This window comes from Crinia signifera, chromosome 1 (genome assembly GCF_055691185.1).
Source record: "Crinia signifera chromosome 1, ASM5569118v1, whole genome shotgun sequence".
Lineage (NCBI taxonomy): Eukaryota > Metazoa > Chordata > Amphibia > Anura > Myobatrachidae > Crinia > Crinia signifera.
In genome coordinates, this window is record NC_139217.1 from 199933452 (window position 1) to 199956961 (window position 23510).

Consider the following 23510-nt stretch of genomic DNA (forward strand, 5'->3'; position numbering starts at 1 on the left):
GTGCTGTATGCAGCTACCGGCTACTGCTGATTTAGCCTGTCACACTGACTGGCATCAGCAGCGCCGACAGCATGAAGAGCAGGCTCCACTATTGTAAGCACAAGCTGCCTGGATCTCCCCCAAGCAAGAGCCAACCCACCCCCAGTCATTCCCAGTTTCTCATTCTCTGTCTCCTGTGTCTACACCTCTATTGTCATTTAGTCACTCCTCTAGCTTTGTGTGACCACGCCCCCTGATGACACATGACCATGCCCATTTTTGGTGGAGGCTATCAGTACCACCAAGAAAAAAATTCTACTTGCACCACTGATCTGTGACTCTATGACACTGCAGCAGCAGCACACAGGAAGTCACAAGATCCAGGAAGCATCCAGCTGCTGGCAGCACGCTACCAGCGGTGATCAGGTAAGTATCAGGCAAGGATCAGGTCAGTATATCATGACAGATTGGCACGGTGACCGCTCTGCACGCAATTCCAGACCGGAATGGCGTCTGCAGCGCAGTCACCGTTAGTTTAAATCACGCGCCATGGCTGTGATTGGTCCGTCGGTCCGATGGACCAATCACAGCCTTGGGGGCAGGTGGGGTGAGGTGTGGTCATCACCGGTGACCACCTCACGCCCCCTCCCACCCGGCGGTGATTGATCCCTGTGTTACCGAGCGTCTGATTCGCCGGTAACACAGGAAAACGCTGCGACTGGCTGTTCACATTCAACAGCCAATCACAGCGATCGCCGACGGGGGGAGGCATCGCCGCCCCCCCTGGGCATGCAGGGACATGTCTGCTGTCAGGGACAGCAGACATGTTTAAACTGTCACCGCGTCTATAGACGCGGTGACAGTTTAAAGTCATGACGTATATATACGTCATGTGTCGGGAAGTACATCCCGGCCATGACGTATATATACGTCAAATGTCGGGAAGGGGTTAAATGAGTTTTTTTTGTTTTTTTTCCATGCTTGAGAAGAATCTGGCATGCTTAAATCACTTAGCAGAATCGCTGAGGCATATCGCTGACACATTTTGCACGTTCTAAGCAATATAGATGATTTTGTGCTCAAAGGAAATCTGCTATGCTAAATCTGGCATGCTATATCACTGGCCAAAATCGGTATGTGTGTAGGCCCTATAAGAGTATGAATAGACACTTCTCTAGCCTAACTAATTTTTCTGTGAGTGCCACTGCCAAGTCTGTATTAATACAGGTGGTGCATCGCACATCATGTGGGAGGCCGCAGTGTCTATAATAGTGGCCCACCGTGTTAGCTTTGGGTAATTTCCATTTATTATTATAATTATTATTATCACCTTTGCACTAATGAATAGGTACATAGGGGGTTATTTTGGTTCACTCTTTCTGACAAATTCCTTCTTAGATGGACAAAACCATGTGCACTGCAGGTGGGGCAGATGTTACTTGTGCAGAGAGAATTAGATTTGGGTGAGGTTTTACTTCAAAGTGAGATATATATTGCAGTGTAAAAATAAAGCAGCCAGTATTTACCCTGCACAGAAACAAAATAACTCACCCAAATCTAATTCTCTCTGCACATTTTACATCTGCCCCTCTGCAGTGCACATGGTTTTGTCCATCTAAGAAGGATTTTGTCAGAAAGAGTGAACTAGAATAAGGCCCATAGTTTGCTTACTTTTGGTAACAGTATTGCAATTTTTTATTACGATCTTGAACTGCAGACATTCTTAGGTGGCAGTACGCTGAGTTTATACAATGGAATAATTAGGACTAGGCACAGCTATTCTAATCACTTATATCTTTATTTTATTCATATATTTTCACATTTAGGGGGTAATTCAATGCTGGCCCATTATTTCCAATATTGTTTTTCTTTACATTGGCTTATTAGAGCACCTGATTGATTGGAGCGCAATTCACAGAAGTATTGTTCCTTTATAGGGGTGTCTAACTACAACACTTTTCTGCTCATTATGATAGATAGATTTTTTAGTGGGAATACTCACTGGAACTGGTATGTTAGCTTAGGAATGTAATAATATATTAAATAAACTTTTTTTTTTCATCAGGCTATGTTTATAAGTTGTTAATGAAACATAAATGCATTTTGTATTAAGACTTGGGTCCCATCTCCAAAATTATGGTATGCAAATATTCCAAAATACAGAAAACAATCTGAAATCCAAAATACTTCTGGTCCCACGCATTTTGGATATGGGAGACTCAACCTGTATATTGCCTTTTTTTTCATCAGTATGTTCCTTCTTGCTACAGTACCTTTTTAATGTTATTTTAAGTATGGGAATATTTATATTGATACTTGTAAATGTCAGTTACATAATGTCATCACGTAGTCCCTGTGAGAAAGTTTTTCTTTTTTACTCTATGTGATGAAACTGCTTAAACAGAAACCACACCAAAACTGAGTGGGCCAAGTTCCCATATGACACTCTTTAATGCCTGACATACAAAAAATACTTTAACATTGTAAAAAAAAGTGAAAGTACTATACACATTCCTGGCAGGTTTCAGTCCACCCACTTGTTTGAAAATTGAGGTTTTCTGTGTTTCTTGAAAGACAAAGTTATTTAAGTAGTTAATTGTATGACCGTAGGGAGTTTTGTAGCAGATGCCAAGTATAGACAGTTGTGACTGGTTGAGAAGTCAGGTGACTCCTTGTTCTATATAAATGGCTGGGACAGGGAAGATACTTCACCGGAACATTTTTATTAATTCTTCAGAAGGAGACTGAAGAAACCTTCACAATGGTTATATGCTTTCTGTTCTCATTACTGACATGGGGTAGGTTTCCAATATTACCCTTTCAATGATGCTTTAATTTAGAATATATGTTTTGTGCTATTGCACAAGTACTAATTTCCTTTAGTATTGTATTAGTAAATAAGAACTTAAAGATTTTTTTTATATTTCTGTTAAAAATATTCAGATTCTACTGTTTCTTCTTGTTCCTCTATTGATGCCAATGGCTGTGTTAAGAAGAATGTTGTCTGGACCTAAAACCTCAAAGATGTGACAGCGCTTTGTTTATAACACTAGTGTGTTTTTTTCCTCACTATGGGGCAAATGCATGAAGTGATGTTAGCCACTTTTTTGTTAAAAAAAAAGTATTTGTGCGCCTCATAAATGTGTTCAAAAGCAGACATTTCTCAACTGGTGCGTTTTGCTTCTGGATATAACTTCGCTGCCATAGTTATTATAGTTGGCTATTGCATTGGGGCACTATATGCACTTAGTAAGCAACAAAAAGACTAACGTGCTGATCACTGAATACAAAGTGGGTCCTGAGGATGGTGCTATGCATACTTACACGTGGCTACTGCAGGCACTTGTGTCAGTGCAGTTCTGCCTCAGTAATATTTCTCAGTTAGTCAAGTTCTCAAGCATGCCATTGGAGTCACCATAGACCAATGACGTTGCTCATCAGCACTAGTGTGATGTGATCGCCACAGGGGGGAGTTTTTGTTGTGATCATGTCTGTAGCATGACCACATCCCGCACATCAGCACCCTGAGGGCAGAAAAGCAGTAGGCAATTATGGAGATAAGAACAATACACTTTCACTGCCTTTTTTATTTTTGCTGCACATTTTGGTGCAAAAGTACAGTAGAGTATGTGCACTCACATGCATTTCATCTGTTCCAGAGCTAGCCATAACCAATTTGATGCCCTAGACCAGATTTTGGATGGTGCTATCAGGGCCGAAACTAGGGTTTCCGGTGCCCGGGGCAAGGCATTCATTTGGTGCCCCCCCCCCTTCTGAAAGCATACCTCCCAACTTTTGAAGCTTCGTAGTTGGGACGCTGCTGCTGCGCGCCTGAGGTGCGCCGAAATTTTCGGGGTCGTGGCCTAATTTGGGGGGTGGCCTATACTCGCGGCTCTCTCGCGAGGCCACGCCCCCATTTTGCCGCTATGGGGGCATGACCCAGAGGCTCTGTGAGCCTCTAGCCATGCCCCCAGCCCCCTGGCTGCGGGAATAGACGCTGTGCGCATGCGCACAGCGTTTATTCCCCACTGCTTAGCAGCTGACAGGGGGGACCGGACCAAATGACGCTATGTCCCTGGCGCCGGAGAACCCCCCCCCTCCCTGCACCGTCCTCTCACCGCCACGGCTGCTGCCCTTCTCATCCTCATCCCATGCTGCTGCTGTCACCAGTGACACGCTGTCCGACTCAGCCATGTGCGTCCTGCTGTGAATGGCCGGGCTGGGTCACGTGGGGCGGCGGCGGACAGCTGGGTGTGGCTGACCGCGGTCTCTGCAGCTGCCTGCTCTCCGGGCTTCCTCGCTCAGCCTCCTCTCCTCCTTTCACGCCACAGCATGTGAGGCAAGAATGGTGTAGCCGCTGTAGCGGCATCTTACTTTGACTCCGTCCGTCTCCTACTAGCGCTGCGGCGGGAAGCGCTGATGACTTCAAAAAGACTTGCCGGACGCTGATTGGCTGAATTCAGCCAATCAGCGTCCGGCAAGTCTTTTCAAAGTCATCAGCGCTTCCTGCAGCCGAGCTAGTAGGAGACGGACGGAGTCAAAGTAAGATGCCGCTACAGCGTCTACACCTGTCACCGGACCTCCGCTGGCTGTCCCCGGACCTCACAGCGCCCCCCACCTCCAGCGCCCGGTGCGCGTGACCCCCCAGCCCCCCCCCTAGTTACGGCCCTGGGTGCCACTGCCCATTAGCACTGCTACCAGTTTCACCTCTGACTCAGCATTCATTTCCCAGCTACACAGATTACAGCAGCAACTAGCAGCATCTATCACTCTTCACCCATAGAAATCCTGATCCACAGAGCTGTTACAAGATATTTTAGTGGTCTGTGCCAGCAGGCCCCCAATATTTTAAATTGGCACCAAATGCAGTGTGGTCTTGCGGGTTAGGAGTGTGACCACACCAAATGACGTCACAGTTGTGTCCATTAATCATATTGTAATGTACCTTATTCCTGTTACACCCACACAGTATTATCTCTTTACCTTATACACGATATGTCCATTCCTGTCCCACCACTGTCAAGGTGAGTCGGTCCTAGGATTGGAATGCATGACCCTAGGAATTCCAAATTCCCTAGGCATTTGCCTAGTTTGCCTATGCCTTGAGCCGACTCTTATCTGTCCAACGCCTTCCATTGGCCAGGGAACAAATTTGCCACACCAAAGATGCTTCAATTATAAATATACCATTATTATTATTATTATGATTATTATTATGATTATTATTAATTGGTATAACTCTAATGTAGCTTTCACATCACACTTTTAAAACGGTATATTGCCGTTTTTTTGCCTTTTAAAACGTTTAAGGCTGCAGTGTGAAAGTGTCATAGTTTAAATACCATTTAAAGTTAACTGGTATTTCAACACGTTTAAAAAGCAGAGTCCTACCCGTTTTAAAGCCAATTCAGAGCCGTTTTTTGTGCTGTCTGAATGGCACTGAAATGGTATTTAGTAAAAAAATAAAGGTTAGAGCACTGTGATAGGCTGTCCCTTGTCTTGTGTCCCTTCCCTGAACCAGGAAATAAGCTGTGTGTAGAAACGTGTTCAGAGGTTAAACGGCTTGACTGGTGATGTGAATGGTACTTAAACGGTATTTTTAAATGGTAATCTGCTGCAATATGAACACTAGACCCGTTTAAAATACAATTTAAAATTACAGTTTTTCAAAACGTTTCAAAATGTTTTATGTGATGTGAAAGCTACATAAATGTGATAAATGCATGTTTTTCTTTTTAAATTCCTAAAAAAAAAAATAGTGATGACCGTCTTAAGCAAAGAACCTTCAGTCAACATGTCTCCTTCACCAGAAATAAATGAAAGAAGTTTGAAAAAAGGTATTTCTAAATATAGTCTCTTTTTGTGTCTAAAACAAGGAAGTTCCAATTAATAAGAAAGCAAACAAGCAAATCTTGTCTAGAAACATTAAAGGGAGAATGTAATAGGGTGTGAGAATCGGAATGTGAGAGATTTTGTAAGAGTTCTCTGGGTTTCTTTTAAAAATGTAATTTCGTATAGTAGCACTTGAGTTACAATTGTTTATGTGTAAATTAAAATACATAATATAGAAAATGCTAAAACAAGTGCATATATATATATATATATATACATATAAAAAAACAAAGTTTGCAAATATATAGAAGCGTTTACAGGTCTATTTTGAGTATTTTGCGGGTGCTGGGAGTTTTTTACAGTGGGGCTGCCGTGATAATGGCAGTGTAGAGTTCTAGAAACACTTTGCCTTTCCCTATTATACCTTAACCCTTTCAGTGCCATCATCTCTCTGAGAGATGTGCAAAATATTTGCTGAAAATGCCGGCGTCACTCACATTTGTTAAATAAATTTTAAAAAAAATTGTTGTGTAAGAAAATATTATATTTCCTATATAAAGTAAACATTATAGGTCATTATGATGAATAAAAATGTTTGCTTTGCAATACTCACACCTATTTTGACTAATACACTTGACACTCAAAGGGTTAAAGATCTTTTCTGTTACTTTCCCGTAGATGCATGTGGCCGGCGTATCCATCTATGTCCGTCTCCGTGTGCTGGAAGTTTGGGGAAGTTCACATATCCAATTGTATTCTTTTTAAAATGGCAACCATTACCAGGGTTAAACTAGGTTGATTTTGTAAATGATTGCCGCTTTAAAAACCCCTAGAGAAATCTCACAAAATCTATCACTTTCTGATTCCCACACCCTATTACATCCCCCCATTGACTCAGTAACATAATCGTGGGAACAAACTAACAGACCTTGGACCTTTTTCTGGTCCACACGCAAAGCTGCGAATTTCATAGCTTTGTGTGTGGACCACCCCCTCGCACGCCGAATATCCCTGCATGCATGCGAATGGATGTTTTGCATATACGTCCATTCACAGGCTTGCGCGCGAGGACAAAATCAGTTGATGGATGCCGACCATCGAATGATTTTGCAAGCGCTCGCAGACCTAAGACACCTCTGTGGCGCCCTGTACGAGGAAGCAGGCCAGCAGAATTTAACCCCTTCCCGACATTTGACGTATATATACGTCATGGCCGGGATGTACTTCCCGACACATGACGTATATATACGTCATGACTTTAAACTGTCCCCGCGTCTATAGACGCGGTGACAGTTTAAACATGTCTGCTGTCCCTGACAGCAGACATGTCCCTGCATGCCCAGGGGGGGCTGCGATGCCGCCCCCCCGTCGGCGATCGCTGTGATTGGCTGTTCAGTGTGAACAGCCATTCACAGGGTTTTCCTGTGTTACCGGCGAATCAGACGCTCGGTAACACAGGTGTCAATCACCGCCGGGCGTCAGGGGGCATGAGGGGGTCATCGGTGAAGACGACACCTCACCCCACCTGCCCCCAAGGCTGTGATTGGCTCGTCGGACCGACGAGCCAATCACAGCCAAGGCGCGCCATTTAAACTAACGGTGTCTGCGCTGCAGACGCCATTCCGGTCTGGAATTGCGTGCAGAGCGGTCCGGTCACTCTGTCCTGCTATACATACCTGAACCTTGCCTTATACTTACCTGATCACCGCTGATCACCGCTGGTAGCGTGCTGCCAGCAGCTGGATGCTTCCTGGATCTTGTGACTTCCTGTGTGCTGCTGCTGCAGTGTCAAAGAGTCACAGATAGTGATAGATAGTCAGAGATAGTCAGAGATAGTGAGAGATAGTGACAGAGAGTGATAGAGAGTGATAGAGAGTGCTATATTTTGTGTCTGCTGCACCCCCTTTTGTGCTGATCACTATATCTGAGATGATCAGCAACTTTTTGGGGGTGCAGAGGTTTTTTTTTATATATATACACCTGTCAGTTGCACCAAAGGTTGTGCTGCCTGTGCAACTGACTGCTGCCCCCCCTGCTGCCTCCCCTTTTGTGCTGATTACTTTAAATTAATTAATCAGCAACTTTTTGGGGGTCCAGGGTTTTTTTTTTTTATATATACCCTGTCAGGTTGCACCCACAGTTGTGTGCCTGCTGCCCCTCACTGCTAATCAGTGTTGCATCACTGATCTGCAGGTTTTTTTTTTTGGAGAGTGCAGTGGGGTTTTGTTTTTACACCCACGTGGGTGTCCTGTGGCCGCTGAGCGCTGATCAGTGACGTACAGTCACTGAACAGCATTTTTGGCACAGGGATATAATTTTTTTTCTGCAGTTTTTTTAAATTGTTTTTTTTTTTTGGAGAGTCCTGTGGTATATTTTTTTAAATTGTTTTTACACCCACGTTGCTTTTGTGGGTGTCCTGTGGCCGCTGATCAGTGACGTACATCACTGAACAACATTTTTGGCACAGGGTTGATATAATTTTTTTTCTGCAGTTTTTAAAAAAAAAATTTTTTTGTTTTTACACCCACGTTGCTTTTGTGGGTGTCCTGTTGCCTTTGAGCGCTGTTCAGTGACGGTCGTTACTGACCAACATCTGTGCTCAATTTTTGGCGCAGGACCTTTTTTTTTTTTTTAACCTCTTCAATTTTTTTTTTTAACCCCTTCAATTTTTTTTTTTTATTGGGATCAAATTCCTGTATAAAGTATTTTTTTTGGAGAGTGCAGTGGGGTTTTGTTTTTACACCCACGTGGGTGTCCTGTGGCCGCTGAGCGCTGATCAGTGACGTACAGTCACTGAACAGCATTTTTGGCACAGGGATATAATTTTTTTTCTGCAGTTTTTTTAAATTGTTTTTTTTTTTTGGAGAGTCCTGTGGTATATTTTTTTAAATTGTTTTTACACCCACGTTGCTTTTGTGGGTGTCCTGTGGCCGCTGATCAGTGACGTACATCACTGAACAACATTTTTGGCACAGGGTTGATATAATTTTTTTTCTGCAGTTTTTAAAAAAAAATTTTTGTTGTTTTTACACCCACGTTGCTTTTGTGGGTGTCCTGTTGCCTTTGAGCGCTGTTCAGTGACGGTCGTTACTGACCAACATCTGTGCTCAATTTTTGGCGCAGGACCTTTTTTTTTTTTTAACCCCTTCAATTTTTTTTTTTTAACCCCTTCAATTTTTTTTTTTATTGGGATCAAATTCCTGTATAAAGTATTTTTTTTTCTGCACTACATACACACTACACACTACATTCCACCCGTGTTGAAATAAAGTTTGTACCCCCCCTACACTATACACGTGTTGGAACATTACACTTACAGAAACACAAAAATAAAAATGGCATCCCAAATGTCATCCCAAATGTCATCCCAGTCCTCCAGAAGAATGTATTCAGCGGAGGAGGCATATGCCATGCTTGCCTCTGACTCTGACACAGCCAGTGAGGCAAGCGGGGAATTTGAAGGATTCGTCTTAAGCTCCTCTTCCTCCTCTGGTGATGAGGGACCCCCTCAAAGACGCCCCCGTAGAGCAGCTGAGACCCCCCCCAAATGATTGATCCCGTATGGACCCCACCACCAGACAATTTTGAGCCCCAGGTTCCTGAGTTTTTGGCCATCCCAGGAATCCAATTTGATAGTACAGGTCTCAGAGAAATTGACTTTTTAAAAAAAAAATTCTCTGATGATTTTATAAATTTAATGGTGGACCAAAGTAATTTATATGCCCAGCAGTTTATTGCTCAAAACCCCACGTCATCATTTGCTAGGTGGACCCCTGTAGATGCAGTAGAGATGATGACGTTTTGGGGTCTGGTGTTACATATGGGCATAGTAAAAAAGCCAGAAATTAGGCAATATTGGAGTACAGATGTTCTGTACAGCACCCCATTTTACCGTATGGCCATGACTCGGACTCGTTTTGAAGCAATCCTTAAATTTATACATTACACCGATAATGCACAGTGCCCACCCAGAGATGATCCCACCTTTGACCGGCTATTCAAAGTCAGGCCGGTCATTGATCATTTCAGTGCCAAATTTGCAGAGATGTACATCCCTGACAGATTTATTTGTATCGACGAGTCCCTTATACATTTTAAAGGAAGGGTTAAATTCCGCCAGTACCTTCCCAGTAAGAGGGCAAGGTATGGCATAAAAATGTATAAACTGTGTGAAAGCACCTCAGGGTACACCCACAGGTTTAGGGTTTATGAAGGGAAGGATTCAAGAATTGAACCGCCAGAATGCCCCCCCTTCCATTATAGGTGTTAGTGGAAAAATTGTCTGGGATTTAGTGCACCCCTTCCTGGATAAAGGTTATCACCTCTATGTGGATAACTTTTACACTAGCATCCCCCTGCTTAAGGCCCTTGGTTCAAGAGGTACAGCAGCTTGCGGTACTGTGCGCAAGAACCAAAGAGGCCTCCCAAAAACGCACATTGCCCAAGTACTGAGAAGGGGTGAAAGCAGGGGAATATGCACCGAAAATATGTTGTTGGTCAAATATAAGGACAAGAGGGATGTCCTTATACTGACAACAATTCATGGAGACAGTACCACCTCCATCCCTGTACGAGGTACCAGTACCCACACCTCAAAACCTAATTGTATCCTAGATTACAATAAGTACATGGGCGGAGTGGATCTTTCAGATCAGGTACTGAAGCCATACAGTGCCCTGCGGAAAACAAAAATATGGTACAAGAAGCTGGCCGTGTATATCATCCAGATGGCACTGTATAACGCTTACGTGCTATTCCGTTCTACCAGCCAGAGGGGGACATTTATGCACTTTCAAGAGGAAGTCATAAAGGGCCTAATATTTGGGAACCAGCAGGCAGAGGGCCCCAGTACTTCTAGTACTGGCCCCCGTATTGTACCAGGGCAGCATTTTCCGAACGAAATCCCCTCCACTGCAAGAAAGGGCAGGACACAAAAAAGGTGCAAAGTTTGCTATAAAAAGGGAATAAGAAAGGAAACTATTTTCCACTGTGAAACTTGCCCCGACAAACCCGGCCTATGTATAAAGGAGTGTTTTAAAATATACCACACATCTATGGATTATTAGGTTCATCATTTCACCGTGCTTCGGGGGTCTTGCTAATGCCACATAGCACCCACCATTCATTCCACCAGAATCTGAGCTGCAAAATCCAAAAATCACTCCTTCCCTTCTGAGTCCTGCCATGCACCCAACTGGTATTTTTTGGTCACATATGAGGCATTGCCATACTCGGGAGAAATTGGGGCACAGATTTTGGGGTGCTTTTTCTCCTTCATACCTTCTGAAAATGAAAAATTTTGAGCCAGAACTGTATTTTTTGTGTAAAAAAATGTAATTTTTCATTTGCACAGCCCAGTTGTATCAAAATTGGTGAAACCCCTGGGGGTTTGAAATGTACACTATACCCCTAGATGAATTCCCTGAGGGGTGTAGTTTGCAAAATGGGGTCACTTGTGGGGGGGTTCCACTGTATTGGTGCTTTGGGGGTCTTGCTAATGCGACATAGCACCCACCAACATTCCACCAGAATCTGTGCTGCAAAATCCAAATATCACTCCTTCCCTTCTGAGTCCTGCCATTTTTTGGTCACACATGAGGCATTGCCGTACTCGGGAGAAATTGGGGCACAGATTTTGGGGTGCTTTGTCTCCTTCATTCCTTGTGAAAATGAAAAATTTTGAGCCAGAACTGCATTTTTGTGTAAAAAAATGTAATTTTTCATTTGCACAGCCCAGTTGTATCAAAATTGGTGAAACCCCTGGGGGTTTGAAATGTACACTATACCCCTAGATGAATTCCCTGAGGGGTGTAGTTTGCAAAATGGGGTCACTTGTGTGGGGGGGTTCCACTGTATTGGTGCTTTGGGGGTCTTGCTAATGCGACATAGCACCCACCAACATTCCACCAGAATCTGAGCTGCAAAATCCCAAAATCACTCCTTCCCTTCTGAGTCCTGCCATGCACCCAACTGGTATTTTTTGGTCACATATGAGGCATTGCCGTACTCGGGAGAAATTGGGGCACAGATTTTGTGGTGCTTTGTCTCCTTCATTCCTTGTAAAAATGAAAAATTTTGAGCCAGAACTGCATTTTTGTGTAAAAAATGTAATTTTTCATTTGCACAGCCCAGTTGTATAAAAATTGGTGAAACCCCTGGGGGTTTGAAATGTACACTATACCCCTAGATGAATTCCCTAAGGGGTGTAGTTTGCAAAATGGGGTCACTTGTGGGGGGGTTCCACTGTATTGGTGCTTCGGGGGTCTTGCTAATGCGACATAGCACCCACCAACATTCCACCAGAATCTGAGCTGCAAAATCCAAAAATCACTCCTTCCCTTCTGAGTCCTGCCATGCACCCAAATGGTATTTTTTGGTCACATATGAGGCATTGCCGTACTCGGGAGAAATTGGGGCACAGATTTTGGGGTGCTTTGTCTCTTTCATTCCTTGTGAAAATGAAAAATTTTGAGCCAGAACTGCATTTTTGTGTAAAAAATGTAATTTTTCATTTTCACTGCCCAGTTGTATCAAAATTGGTGAAACCCCTGGGGGTTTGAAATGTACACTATACCCCTAGATGAATTCCCTGAGGGGTGTAGTTTGCAAAATGGGGTCACTTGTGGGGGGGTTCCACTGTATTGGTGCTTCGGGGGTCTTGCTAATGCGACATAGCACCCACCAACATTCCACCAGAATCTGAGCTGCAAAATCCCAAAATCACTCCTTCCCTTCTGAGTCCTGCCATGCACCCAAATGGTATTTTTTGGTCACATGTGAGGCATTGCCGTACTCGGGAGAAATTGGGGCACAGATTTTGGGGTGCTTTGTCTCCTTCATTCCTTGTGAAAATGAAAAATTTTGAGCCAGAACTGCATTTTTGTGTAAATAATGTAATTTTTCATTTGCACAGCCCAGTTGTATCAAAATTGGTGAAACCCCTGGGGGTTTGAAATGTACACTATACCCCTAGATGAATTCCCTGAGGGGTGTAGTTTGCAAAATGGGGTCACTTGTGGGGGGGTTCCTAACTTTTAGCATCTTATGGTGCCTAGAAACCTACATGGTGCCTAAAAAATAATCTCATAAAAAGGAGGCTCCAAAATCAAGTAGGTGCTCCTTCTATTATGAAGCCTGTGGTTTGGTCAACGTGCACACTACGGCCACATATAGGATATTTATGAAAACAAAAGAATTGGGGGAATCAATTTTTAGTCACATTTCTCTAGTAAAATCTACTGTGTTCCTTAGAAAAATGTATTAAAATTGCAAATCTGCAAAAAAAATGAAATTTTGAAATTTCACCTACACTTTGTTTTAATTCCTGTGAAACACCTAAAGGGTTAACAAACTTCCAAAATGCTGTTTTGAATACTGTGAGGGGTGCAGTTTTTGAAATGGCATCATTTATGGGGGTGTCTCACATACAAGTCCCTCAAAGTCACATCAGAACTGACCTGGTCCCTAAAAAAATCAGTGTTTGAAATTTTCTTGAAAATTTGAGAATTTGCTATTCATATTGTAAGCCTCCTAGTGTCCAAAAAAATTAAAAGGAAGTTGAAATAATGATGGAAACATAAAGTAGACATATGGTCTATGTTAGTTATTAACTATTTTGAGTGGTATGATTATTTGTCTCACAAGCAGAAAATTTAACATTTTGCAAATTGCTAAATTTTCCATTTTTTTACGACATTTTGGTATTTTTCACAAAAAAACACAGACTGTATCGACCCAAATTTACCACTAATTTGAAGTACAATGTGTCACGAGAAAACAATCTCAAAATCACTGGGATAAGTAAAAGCAAAAAAAAGTTATACCCACTTAAGTGATACATGTCAGATTTGAAAAAAATGGCTCTGTCAGGAAGGCAAAAACTGGCTGCGTCAGGAAGGCAAAAACTGGCTGCGTCAGGAATGGGTTAATGGTAGATGAGAACCACTTGCCCTCACACTACCCATATACACATACACAGTAGGGTTATCTTTTAGACAGGAGACAATTAACCAGGGCGGACGGCTGACGTCATGCGTAGATACTAAACATCGCTCCACCATGCGAACATGGAGGGACGAAACCAGAATAGCCAACCTAGGCCCTGATACTAATTGACTCTGTAAGCTGGGAAGCTCGCAGCTCACTATTCATCGTAACGCCACTATGCCGCCCCAGCGACTGCACACCCCCTGCTTCTATTTCCTCTCGCAAATCCTCGCATGTTCCCACAGAAAATAATTTGATGGTCGACGACCATTAAATGATTTCATTAGGGCTCGCAAATATAAGTCAGTGATGATGACAGAGTGGGCAGCTGGCATCATGTGACATCAGCCCCCGGCACACCTCATCCCATCCGCAACCCCATGGGAACACCCAGCATTTTCATGGGGACGCTCATGAAATGTTGGGCTTTCCCATGTGCGAAATCTGACTCCGCCGCCCCACATTCCCAGCCCGCTTCGCTCCATGCAAACGGCTCGTCAAATATGCAAGTCGCCAAGTCCGTTTGACCAAGGACCCTGCACATGTGCAGTAAAAACACACAGGGACCAAATGAATCGGTATGACCTCCTTAACTTCTTAAGTGGTAATCTCGAGAATTTTCCAGGCTGTGCCATTCTGGCAAGGATTCTGGCAGGATTGCCACTGTTTAGAGCTGGGCAGCGCTGCTGAGTTAATCGCTGAACTCAGGCAGCTTCAGCTTTTGCCAGGTGCAGGGCCGTGGCCCAGGTTCTGGGCCCAGTGGGGAGAGCTACGTTAAAAAGAAAACACCACTGAAGGGGTTAAACTCTAAAGACGTGGGGTATATTTCCCATTAAGGAAAAGCAAATGTACAATACACTATAAAGAAAAAACAAAACAAAACCACAAACAAACATTTTATTAAGCAAACAAATTTTAAATTCTGGTGGCACAGGTTTTGGGAATACTTTGCATTGAATACAGGTCGGATGAGGCAGGTAAATGTTATACTGGGGCAGATTTATTAATCTGCCTATAACGTTTGGCGAATAACGATTACCGCTTCACCAGCATAACGTGGAGAAGCGGGCAAACGTTATAGGCAGATGTATTAACCTCCCCAAAGCCGATAAGGAGAGCCGTTATCCCCAGTGTTAACGGCTCTCCTTATCGGCTCCCTCGCCGCCCCGCACATGCGCACTCGCCGTCGCCCCCCCCCCTGCCCGGCTTTCTGGGCATGCGCGAGATCTCGCTAAAACCGCGAGATCTCCAGCGCAGCCCAAGCCAGACGCAGGGCTAGCGTTGTCCCCATAGTGGGGGATAGGACAACGCTAGCCCTGAGCTGGCGAAGCGGCCGGGGTGAATTAACGCCTTGAAGGCTGTTAATACATCGCCCCGGCCGTTAATCCCTGGGGGGGATTGCAGGGACAGCCCCGCCGAGCGTAACTCGGCGGGCTGTCACTAGCGTACGTTAGGTGCGCTAGTAATACATTAGCAAAATCGTAATCCCCCCCCCAGTTAACCAGCGTTAAGTGCATTTTTGCACTTAACGCTGGTTGATACATCTGCCCCATTGAACTCTATGACATTACAAGACCACACCCACATTAGACAAACCACACCTTCTTGAACTATATCGTGCCCAGTTTTCCTTTGTTGTACACTGGTAGGTTTACTACCACCGTCCAGAAAACATATTGTAGTGTTAACTGTCTCTTCACAAGATATTTTATTGTGTGCTAAAAAATGTCCTACGTTGTTTTTTAGCATTTACTGAAGCAATCTTTTAAGTCAAACTTTAGGGCTATATTATAGTGGAAATTTCCTCTCAGCTGGTTCAAGCTAAAAATCGGAATAATTTTCTCCATGCTTAGAAAGCTCAGCTTCAAACAAACTGGTTTATAGAATGAGGGAACTAAGAAGTCTAAATTCAGAATACAACAATGTAAGGAATTTTCAGTGTTTACATCTGTGCAGTATTTGCAGTATGTCAGAAATACATATTTTGTCTTCCATTAGCACATTTAGTTTTGAACTAGTGGCTCTTGATATACAGTACCTTTACTGGTAAAGATGGTATCTGGATGATGCAGTATGTCAACTGTGCCTAGATCGACACCAAAAGGTCAATATGCAATACAGTAGGTCGACATGCACTAGGTCAACATTGACAAAAGGTCACACGGTTGACATGTCAATGGTCGACACATGGATCACCCCATTTTTTACGATTTCTTTTTTCCTTCTTTATACTTTTTCATGATTTCATGGTTTATGATCTGCTTTTTTAAATTAAATAATTAAGCCAGGGGCTTGTTTTTCCATTAATTAAGCCAGACCAGGGTCATTTTTTTTGAGAAATGAAGTCAAGCCAGGGGCTTTATTCTAGAAGAATAACTTTTTTAATTACACTAGGCCCCTAGCTTACTTATTTAATAACCCCCAGTGTGTATGTAGGTATTAGCATGTGTATGTCGGTGTATGTATAAGTGTCAACTTTCATATGTATGTTGGTAACTGTATACATGTCAGTGTGTATACAGATGTCACCGTGTGAATGTAGATGTGTGATTGTATCATTATGTATATGTCAGTGTATTAATAGTTGTCAGTGTGTTTGCCTGTGTACATATAGGTGACAGAGTCTTGCCTGGTACACACCAGAATGATTGGGATTGGGAGCAGATCGTAAGATGATCATACGATTGTCTCGCAGTCTATTGAAACATACGATCAGCGCACGATCTGCATATGATCTGTTACTGATCCGATCCCGATCGGTACACATTTGAAGGGGTCATTTTCAAATACTACCTGCTGCAGGTAGGATCTGAAAAAACTACCAAATGACCCACAGAACCGCGCATCGGATTGGAATCGGCTTGGAAATTAACCAAAACATGCCCAATTTACATACAATCATTCGAAACTGTATCTAAATCGGGTATTTTGAGGCCATAGTGTTCTGGTTTGTACCCTACATACAGTATGTGTGAAATGCTAAGTTACTGTGGTTATGGGGGTGTATATATATATATATATATATATATATATATATATATATAAGGATAAGATAAATGGAAATAATAATAATCCCTTTGAAGATAAAACAAAAAACAAATGAAGCATGTAACGTTAATACAAACAATGTTTTACATATTTTCTTTTTTCATTAGATGGAGAATTGGAACACGTGATTCAAAGTTATTTTCCATGCCCTGAACGATATGCCAGCTTTTGCATTAATGGGGACTGTGTTTTTCATAAAACTGTTGATACCCCAATATGCAGGTACTGTACTGTATGTCAAATACATACTACTTTGCAAAAAAACAGTAATATCCTACAACATGCTATTCATTAATGTTGTCCCATAATAATAAAGTGCAGAAATGGTGATACATTATCTTTAAACTGTATGGACAGGGAATGATTATGGTTTTATGCTAGTATAATATATATTCCCCACACTCAGTCATATGGAGTACAGATGCTATGGGGCATATTCTATTGCAGGCTTTATTCTTTTCAATTGCTACAGTAATTTCTATAGAAATTACATAGGGCTGGATGTACTAAGGGGAAAATGCGGTAAAACCCCCGTTTTACCGCATTTTCCTATGTATTAAAATGCCACCGCCACAATACCGCATTGTAGGGTATTGCCACCTTTGGGTGGCGATACCCTATAGAAGCCTATGGGCTTCTTTTCCCCGCCCGACGCCTCCGCTGCAAACCCACCGACCCCCCTCTCCCCCTCCCTCTGGCTTACCTTAGTCCAGGTCCAGGACTGTATGTTGGTAAGCCCTTCCTCCCTCTAGTAAAGCAGCCGGACATCCTTCCGGCTGCAGGGCGAGGGAGGAGGCGCCGGGGACAGCCTGCTTAGATGTCCCCGGTGTAAGGGGAGAAGCAGGCGGCATGGAGATGACGGTCACCGCACCGCGATGCCAGCCGCATATGTTAGTACATAAGCACTGGCATTGCGGCAGGCGGGCGGCGAAGGGCGGCGATGTATTTTAATACATCCCGCCCATAGTCTTTTATCTTGCAGCTTCAGAGTCCAATTTTTTCATTCTTTTTAGGAAAAAGTTGTGGGATTTCCTTCTGAACCCCTTAGGTATCCCAATATGACTAATTAAGCATTTGTTTAATTAGTCCAGTTATTACAGTACATGACTGTACCTTCTGGCAGCCATGTCCTCTACCACTAAAAGTCTCTTCTCCTCCCAAACCATGCAGTTTCTCTAGGCTCTTATTTCTCCTTGCTGAAGATTTTTTGCTGTGCTGAATCCCCCAGAATTCTTGCTAGTATGGATAGGGACAGCAGCTTTGCTATCTCCACATCACCCACAATCTCCTTTTTCAGCAAGTCATGTGTAGCAGAAACCAGGTGATGGGCAGCAGGGAGCAGCAGGGAGCAGCGCCATCCCTCGCGGCTTTTGGCTGCAAGAAATTTAGCAATACATTTTTAAAATTGAACACCGCAGATACTGTATAGAAGCACACACACACATACCCACAGTCAGAGCCGGCCCTAGGCATAGGCAAACTAGGCAAATGCCTAGAGAATTTCATACAACTCAGCCAGCAGCAGTGGGAGTACCAGTACAGTAAGTAGAGACAGTGGGGACAGTGGGAGGCAGTAACACAAATGGCCACCTTCTCTGAAGGAGGGCTGTTGTTTATGTCCAGCCACAGCAGCTCCTCCTTCTATGGGCCTTTGTGGAGTCTAGACGAATGGGCTTGTAATGACTCCCTGAAATCAACCCAGGTTTCAATATCTGCAGAGTCCAGGCAGGTTAAGTTTGAAGGAGGGTGGATTTGTGGGTAAAAGGTCACTATTACCGTGGCATTATGTGTATAAGGTGCATATGGGTGTGGTGTTAAGTGTATAAAGGGCACTAAAATGTGGCATATTGTGTATAAAGATCACGACTGTGTGATGCAGTATGGAAAAAAAGCAATACAGTGTGGTGTATTGTGAATAAGGAGCAATGGTCAGGGGCAGAACTATTATAGCAACAGTGCTACGGGGCTCCAATCAAAATAGTGCCTAGGGCATCAAATTAGCTAGGGCCGACTCTGCCCAATTCAAAATTGCTTGGGAGGTCTACGTACTGCAAATATTTGCTGCAGAAGTCCAGCATCCAAGTGAATATACCCATAGGTGTATGAGGACACATCTGTATGTTGTTTAGCAATGTCCCTCACAGTGACTGCAGGTGGAGGTATTGCATTTTTATATAGCCTTGTACTGTAGCATTATTTCGTTTATTTTTAGTTTGACTTTGCTCGATTTTTTAAAAAAAATACTAGATCCTAGGATTTTTTTCACCCTGTGCAAGGCAGTAATTTGGCAGCCTCACTCACTTGCTGCTGTTTTAGATTGCCATTACTATGCCAATTTTTGGGACACCCTCAAATCCGGTGTCCAGGGCATGTACCCTCTTAGCCCTCCCCTAGTCGCAGCACTGTGTAGACTAATACACACCACACTATAAAAGGATATTGGAAGTGAATTTGGAGTTCTACTGTGGTTTGTGCTTCTCACAGAAAATTTTGGAAAATATTTAAATTTATAGAACAAGATAAAATATCCCCATATACAATGACAGTGATCCTAAACATAGCTACATTCCGTCCCAGTGATTGTTTACTGCATTTCTGTGTCAATTATGATGTCATGTATTGTATTGTGTCAGTACAGGTCAGAAGAGTGTGTCTGCATAGTTAACATTTCTCTCTTCTCTAATGTGCGTGGCTGTTATGTAATAGAATTCATATACTGTAGCTACCACGTGACCAATATAAGTAAACTGGATTATCACCCAGAGCAAACAGTTCACCCATTTTTATGAAATATTCCTTACAGGATGTTTTTATATAAATGTGAGCTAGTTTAAAAGAAAAGTTAGATTTCAGAAGATTTTGTTCCAGATGGATCAAGCTTCAAAAAGTGATAGAGAGGAGAGTGATAAACAACTAGCCAGTCAGCATCTACTGTATCTGCCTTATTTCAAACTCAGTCTGTCAGTTAGGAGCTGATTTGCTGACTGTTTATCACTCTCCACTTTATCACGTTTTAGAGATAGAAACATCTGGCCTTCTGCAGTGGCGTCTAGAAGAGATTATCCATGTTGGGAGCCAGTTGATTTGTCAACAGTAATTAAGTAAAGATTTATTGACCACTATTGGTTGACAGTGAATAGGTCGGTACATAAAAATGGCTAACTGGCTTTAGGTCGACATTCACAAAGGGTCAACAAAAGCAAAGTGCCGACATGCAAATAGTCAACAAAGGAGAAGGTCAACATGAGTTTTTCATATGTTTCTTTTTTTAAAAGGTGGCTTGATCTTAGTTCATGATCAAAGTGGGCCTACAGATGGGGCCGCTCTCATCTGAGTGACTCTCATTGTGACTACCGCCGTCTGCCACCCTGCGCTATCCACCAGCATAGGGCGTGCGCATGTCGAGATGCTCACGCACTCCATTTTTGGCAATAGATACGCGAGTGAGTGAGATGCTTGGGAACGCGATGCACCGATACAGTGTCTATGTTGACTGTTTTGACATTTGGGACAAAAAGTGAAAAACCGATGTCGACTTTTTGACTGTCGACCTTCCCAATGTTGACCTAATGCTTGTGTTGACCTAATGACCCTATCGACTTAAAGAAATGTCGACCTTTAGTGGTCAACCTAATGCATGTTGACCTTCCTGTGGTCAACACTCAAGGATCCATACTCATGGGCGCTACCTTTTTTCCATGCCATCCCTGTTTGCCACCTTCACATTCTTTATGTTAAGAATAGAAAATACACATGCTTTATATCACAAAATAATTGGATCAGATAATGTCTTATAAACGGTCATTTTTAGAGTTAAATTATAAAATTATAATATATAATAAATCAAATTAATAATATGAAGCCAGATGAGCGCATAATTACATCATATAGAGATAAAACAGGACAGATAAATCAGTTCAATAACGCAGTTGACTTAAATTCTCAATGATGACATCAGCATTACCTTTTGGCATGCTGACATTTAAGTTTCTTGGATGAGGTAGGGGTAAATTCATTTTAAGTCAACTGATGGTGAGTAAGTGAATAGATAAGCGGTTTGTTTAAATGTAACAATGTCTGGTGAGGAGACAAACCACAGCATATAAAATAGCTAGAAGCATACCTCAGGATAGCAAGAGTAGGATAGTAAGATTAGATTAATGCCCCCCATACACGGTCCGTTAATCGGATCCGTTGTGTGCTTAAACAGCACACATCGGATCGGATCGCATCCCTAGTGCATGCAGTGTGCATGCACTGCGATCCGATCCGATGTATAGCTAGTACAAAAAGTATGTGCAGCACATACTTTTTGTACCGTACTATGTGATGCGCCGGAGCGCACATCGCATAGTACAAAACGGAGCCATACACAACGGACCGTGTATGGGCTCCTTAACTCCCATCATTTATAAGAAAGGCTATCACTGCTCCTCACCTAAAGTGTTGCGCTCCTGTGCAATTCCAGTGTTGCTCGATTATGGCACACAGAGGACCTTATTCTGGTCCACACACAACGCTGTGAAATTCACAGTATTGCGTGTGGACTGAACGCCCCCAGCAGTGCCGCGCCTCCCCCCAGGCACACTGCAATCACCCGCATGGCTGCAAATGGATGATTTACATAATCATCCATTTGCAGCCTTGGGTGCGGGGGAGAAATCATTCGATGGTCGTCGACCATCGGGAGATTTCTGCAACGCTCGCAGATCAGAGACACCTCTATGGTGTCTCTGATCTGCGAGCACCCTGTGCAGGAAACAGGTGGGCAGCTGACATCTGCAGACGTCAGCTAACCATCCCCCACACCTACGTCACCGGGCGATTACCATGGGATCCCCCAGAATTTTTATGGGATGCCCATGAAATGCTGCGCATTCCCATGGACCTTGCCCCCTGCCGCCACCCGACGCCTCCCTCCCACACTGCATGTAGTTCGCGTGCCCGCTCGCACCCTGCATCTGCACATGCTCAGTAATGCACCTGTTCAAACGAAAAACATCAGTCCCCCATACGAACGGGTGGGGGACCGATCAAATTAGAATAACCCCCAGAACGTAAGCCTCCCAACTGTCACAATTTTCACGGGACCATCTTGATTTTTTGGGGTTGGTCCTGCGTCCCTCCCAGAGCCGACAGTGTCCGGGTGGGTTGTGTGTGTGTGTGAGTGTGGACTGTTATACAGGTTGAGTATCCTGTATCCAAAATGCTCGGGACCAGGAGAATTTTGGATAACGGATTATTCCGTATTTCGGAATATTTTAATATTTCAATGATGTATTTTGAAGTATCTTGCATGTATGCTGTATAAACACATAAAATACACACAAATATATTTTATTACCACATAAAATACACACAAATATATTTTATTTGTTCAAAAAACAAGGTTTCAAAACATGAAACAAAATTTGTGTACTATCTCAGATATTGAATTTGAATGCCAAGCAATCATTTTCTTGCACATATATAGTGCCAGTTACATATCATGTCACCAGTAGTGTTGTTACAAATGTCCCCAGTGAGTTTTTAGCAAAAAAAAATTTTTTTTTTCACTTTCTGGAATGTATGGTTTTCGGAATAATCCGGATAATGGATACTCGGATACGGGATACTCAACCTGTAGTAGATTAGCTTATCTTCATTAAAGTGATAAACTGTTTTTGGAATGATGCCGAATGATACTAAACTGCCAAACAAAAGCATCATTTGTATTGTGTATCTTATACAATATTGTCTATACAGAGCTTTAAGAAAGGTCCTTCAATTACAATATCTCACTACTTGAAAATTTTTATATATTATTGTTGATTTATAGACAGTAATCTTTTTTTTCCCCTTTAATAACACTACTGAGAAGTTCTATAATATGCATTGTTATTATTGAATGTATTCCTCCTTGGTAACCCTATTCTCCTTATTATATCTGCAGAGCACTATGTATATAATAATGTTTATAATAGAGCATATTAAACTACAGAATGCAACCAATGTATTTAGACCTTTGTTCTGTGCTTTTTAGATGTTCATATGGCTTCACAGGGGAAAGATGTGAACATGTCATCTTAGCAGCAACATACAGAGATGAAATGGAAGCAACATATATTGCTATTGGAATAGCAATAGGATTGTTGATATGTGGATTGATTGCCTTTATCGTGTGCTACAGACAAAAACGGTACGAAAGAAAATTACTTAAAATGATCATATAATGTCTAGTTGTTACATAGTGTTTTTCATTGGGCATAATGTGCAATGGTTCTATGCACAGGGCCGGTGCAAGGGACCAGAGCTCCCCAGGCGGGGGTCCTGGGGCACCCCGGCGCTCACACGCTCCACGGGGGGGGGGGGGGTGGTGATGCCGCCACCACTGCGCAGGGTGGCGGGAGATGCGGGGGGGGTTAGAGATGCGGCTCTGGGTGGGCTCCAGGAGGGTTGGTGCGGGCGCTACCCCTGCCACAGATTGACGGTGACTATGACCAGCAGGGGGGCGGGATCCGGGGGGGCAGGGGTTCGTCTCACTCACTTGCTTCTAGCTCCTTTCTTCTTGCTCTCCTCGGCGGGAGCTTTGCCGCTGCTGCTGCTTCTTCTTCTTCTGCTGCTCATTACCGCCCTCTAGTGGCCGGCGCCCTAGGCAAATGCCTAATGCTGCCTAGTGGTGGCAA

At 43.2% G+C, this 23510-nt stretch overlaps 1 protein-coding gene across 1 annotated transcript in view; it reads left to right on the forward strand.

The window, feature by feature from the left end:
* The window catches only part of EPGN (epithelial mitogen), a 41029-nt gene extending 17972 nt beyond the window's left edge, over positions 1 to 23057 (forward strand). The window contains exons 2-3 of the mRNA XM_083176229.1: positions 16953 to 17067; positions 22868 to 23057. Of these exons, the coding sequence (XP_083032355.1) occupies positions 16953 to 17067; positions 22868 to 23057 (305 nt within the window). The remainder of the gene's footprint in view (positions 1 to 16952; positions 17068 to 22867) is intronic.
* Positions 23058 to 23510: the final 453 nt, after the last annotated feature.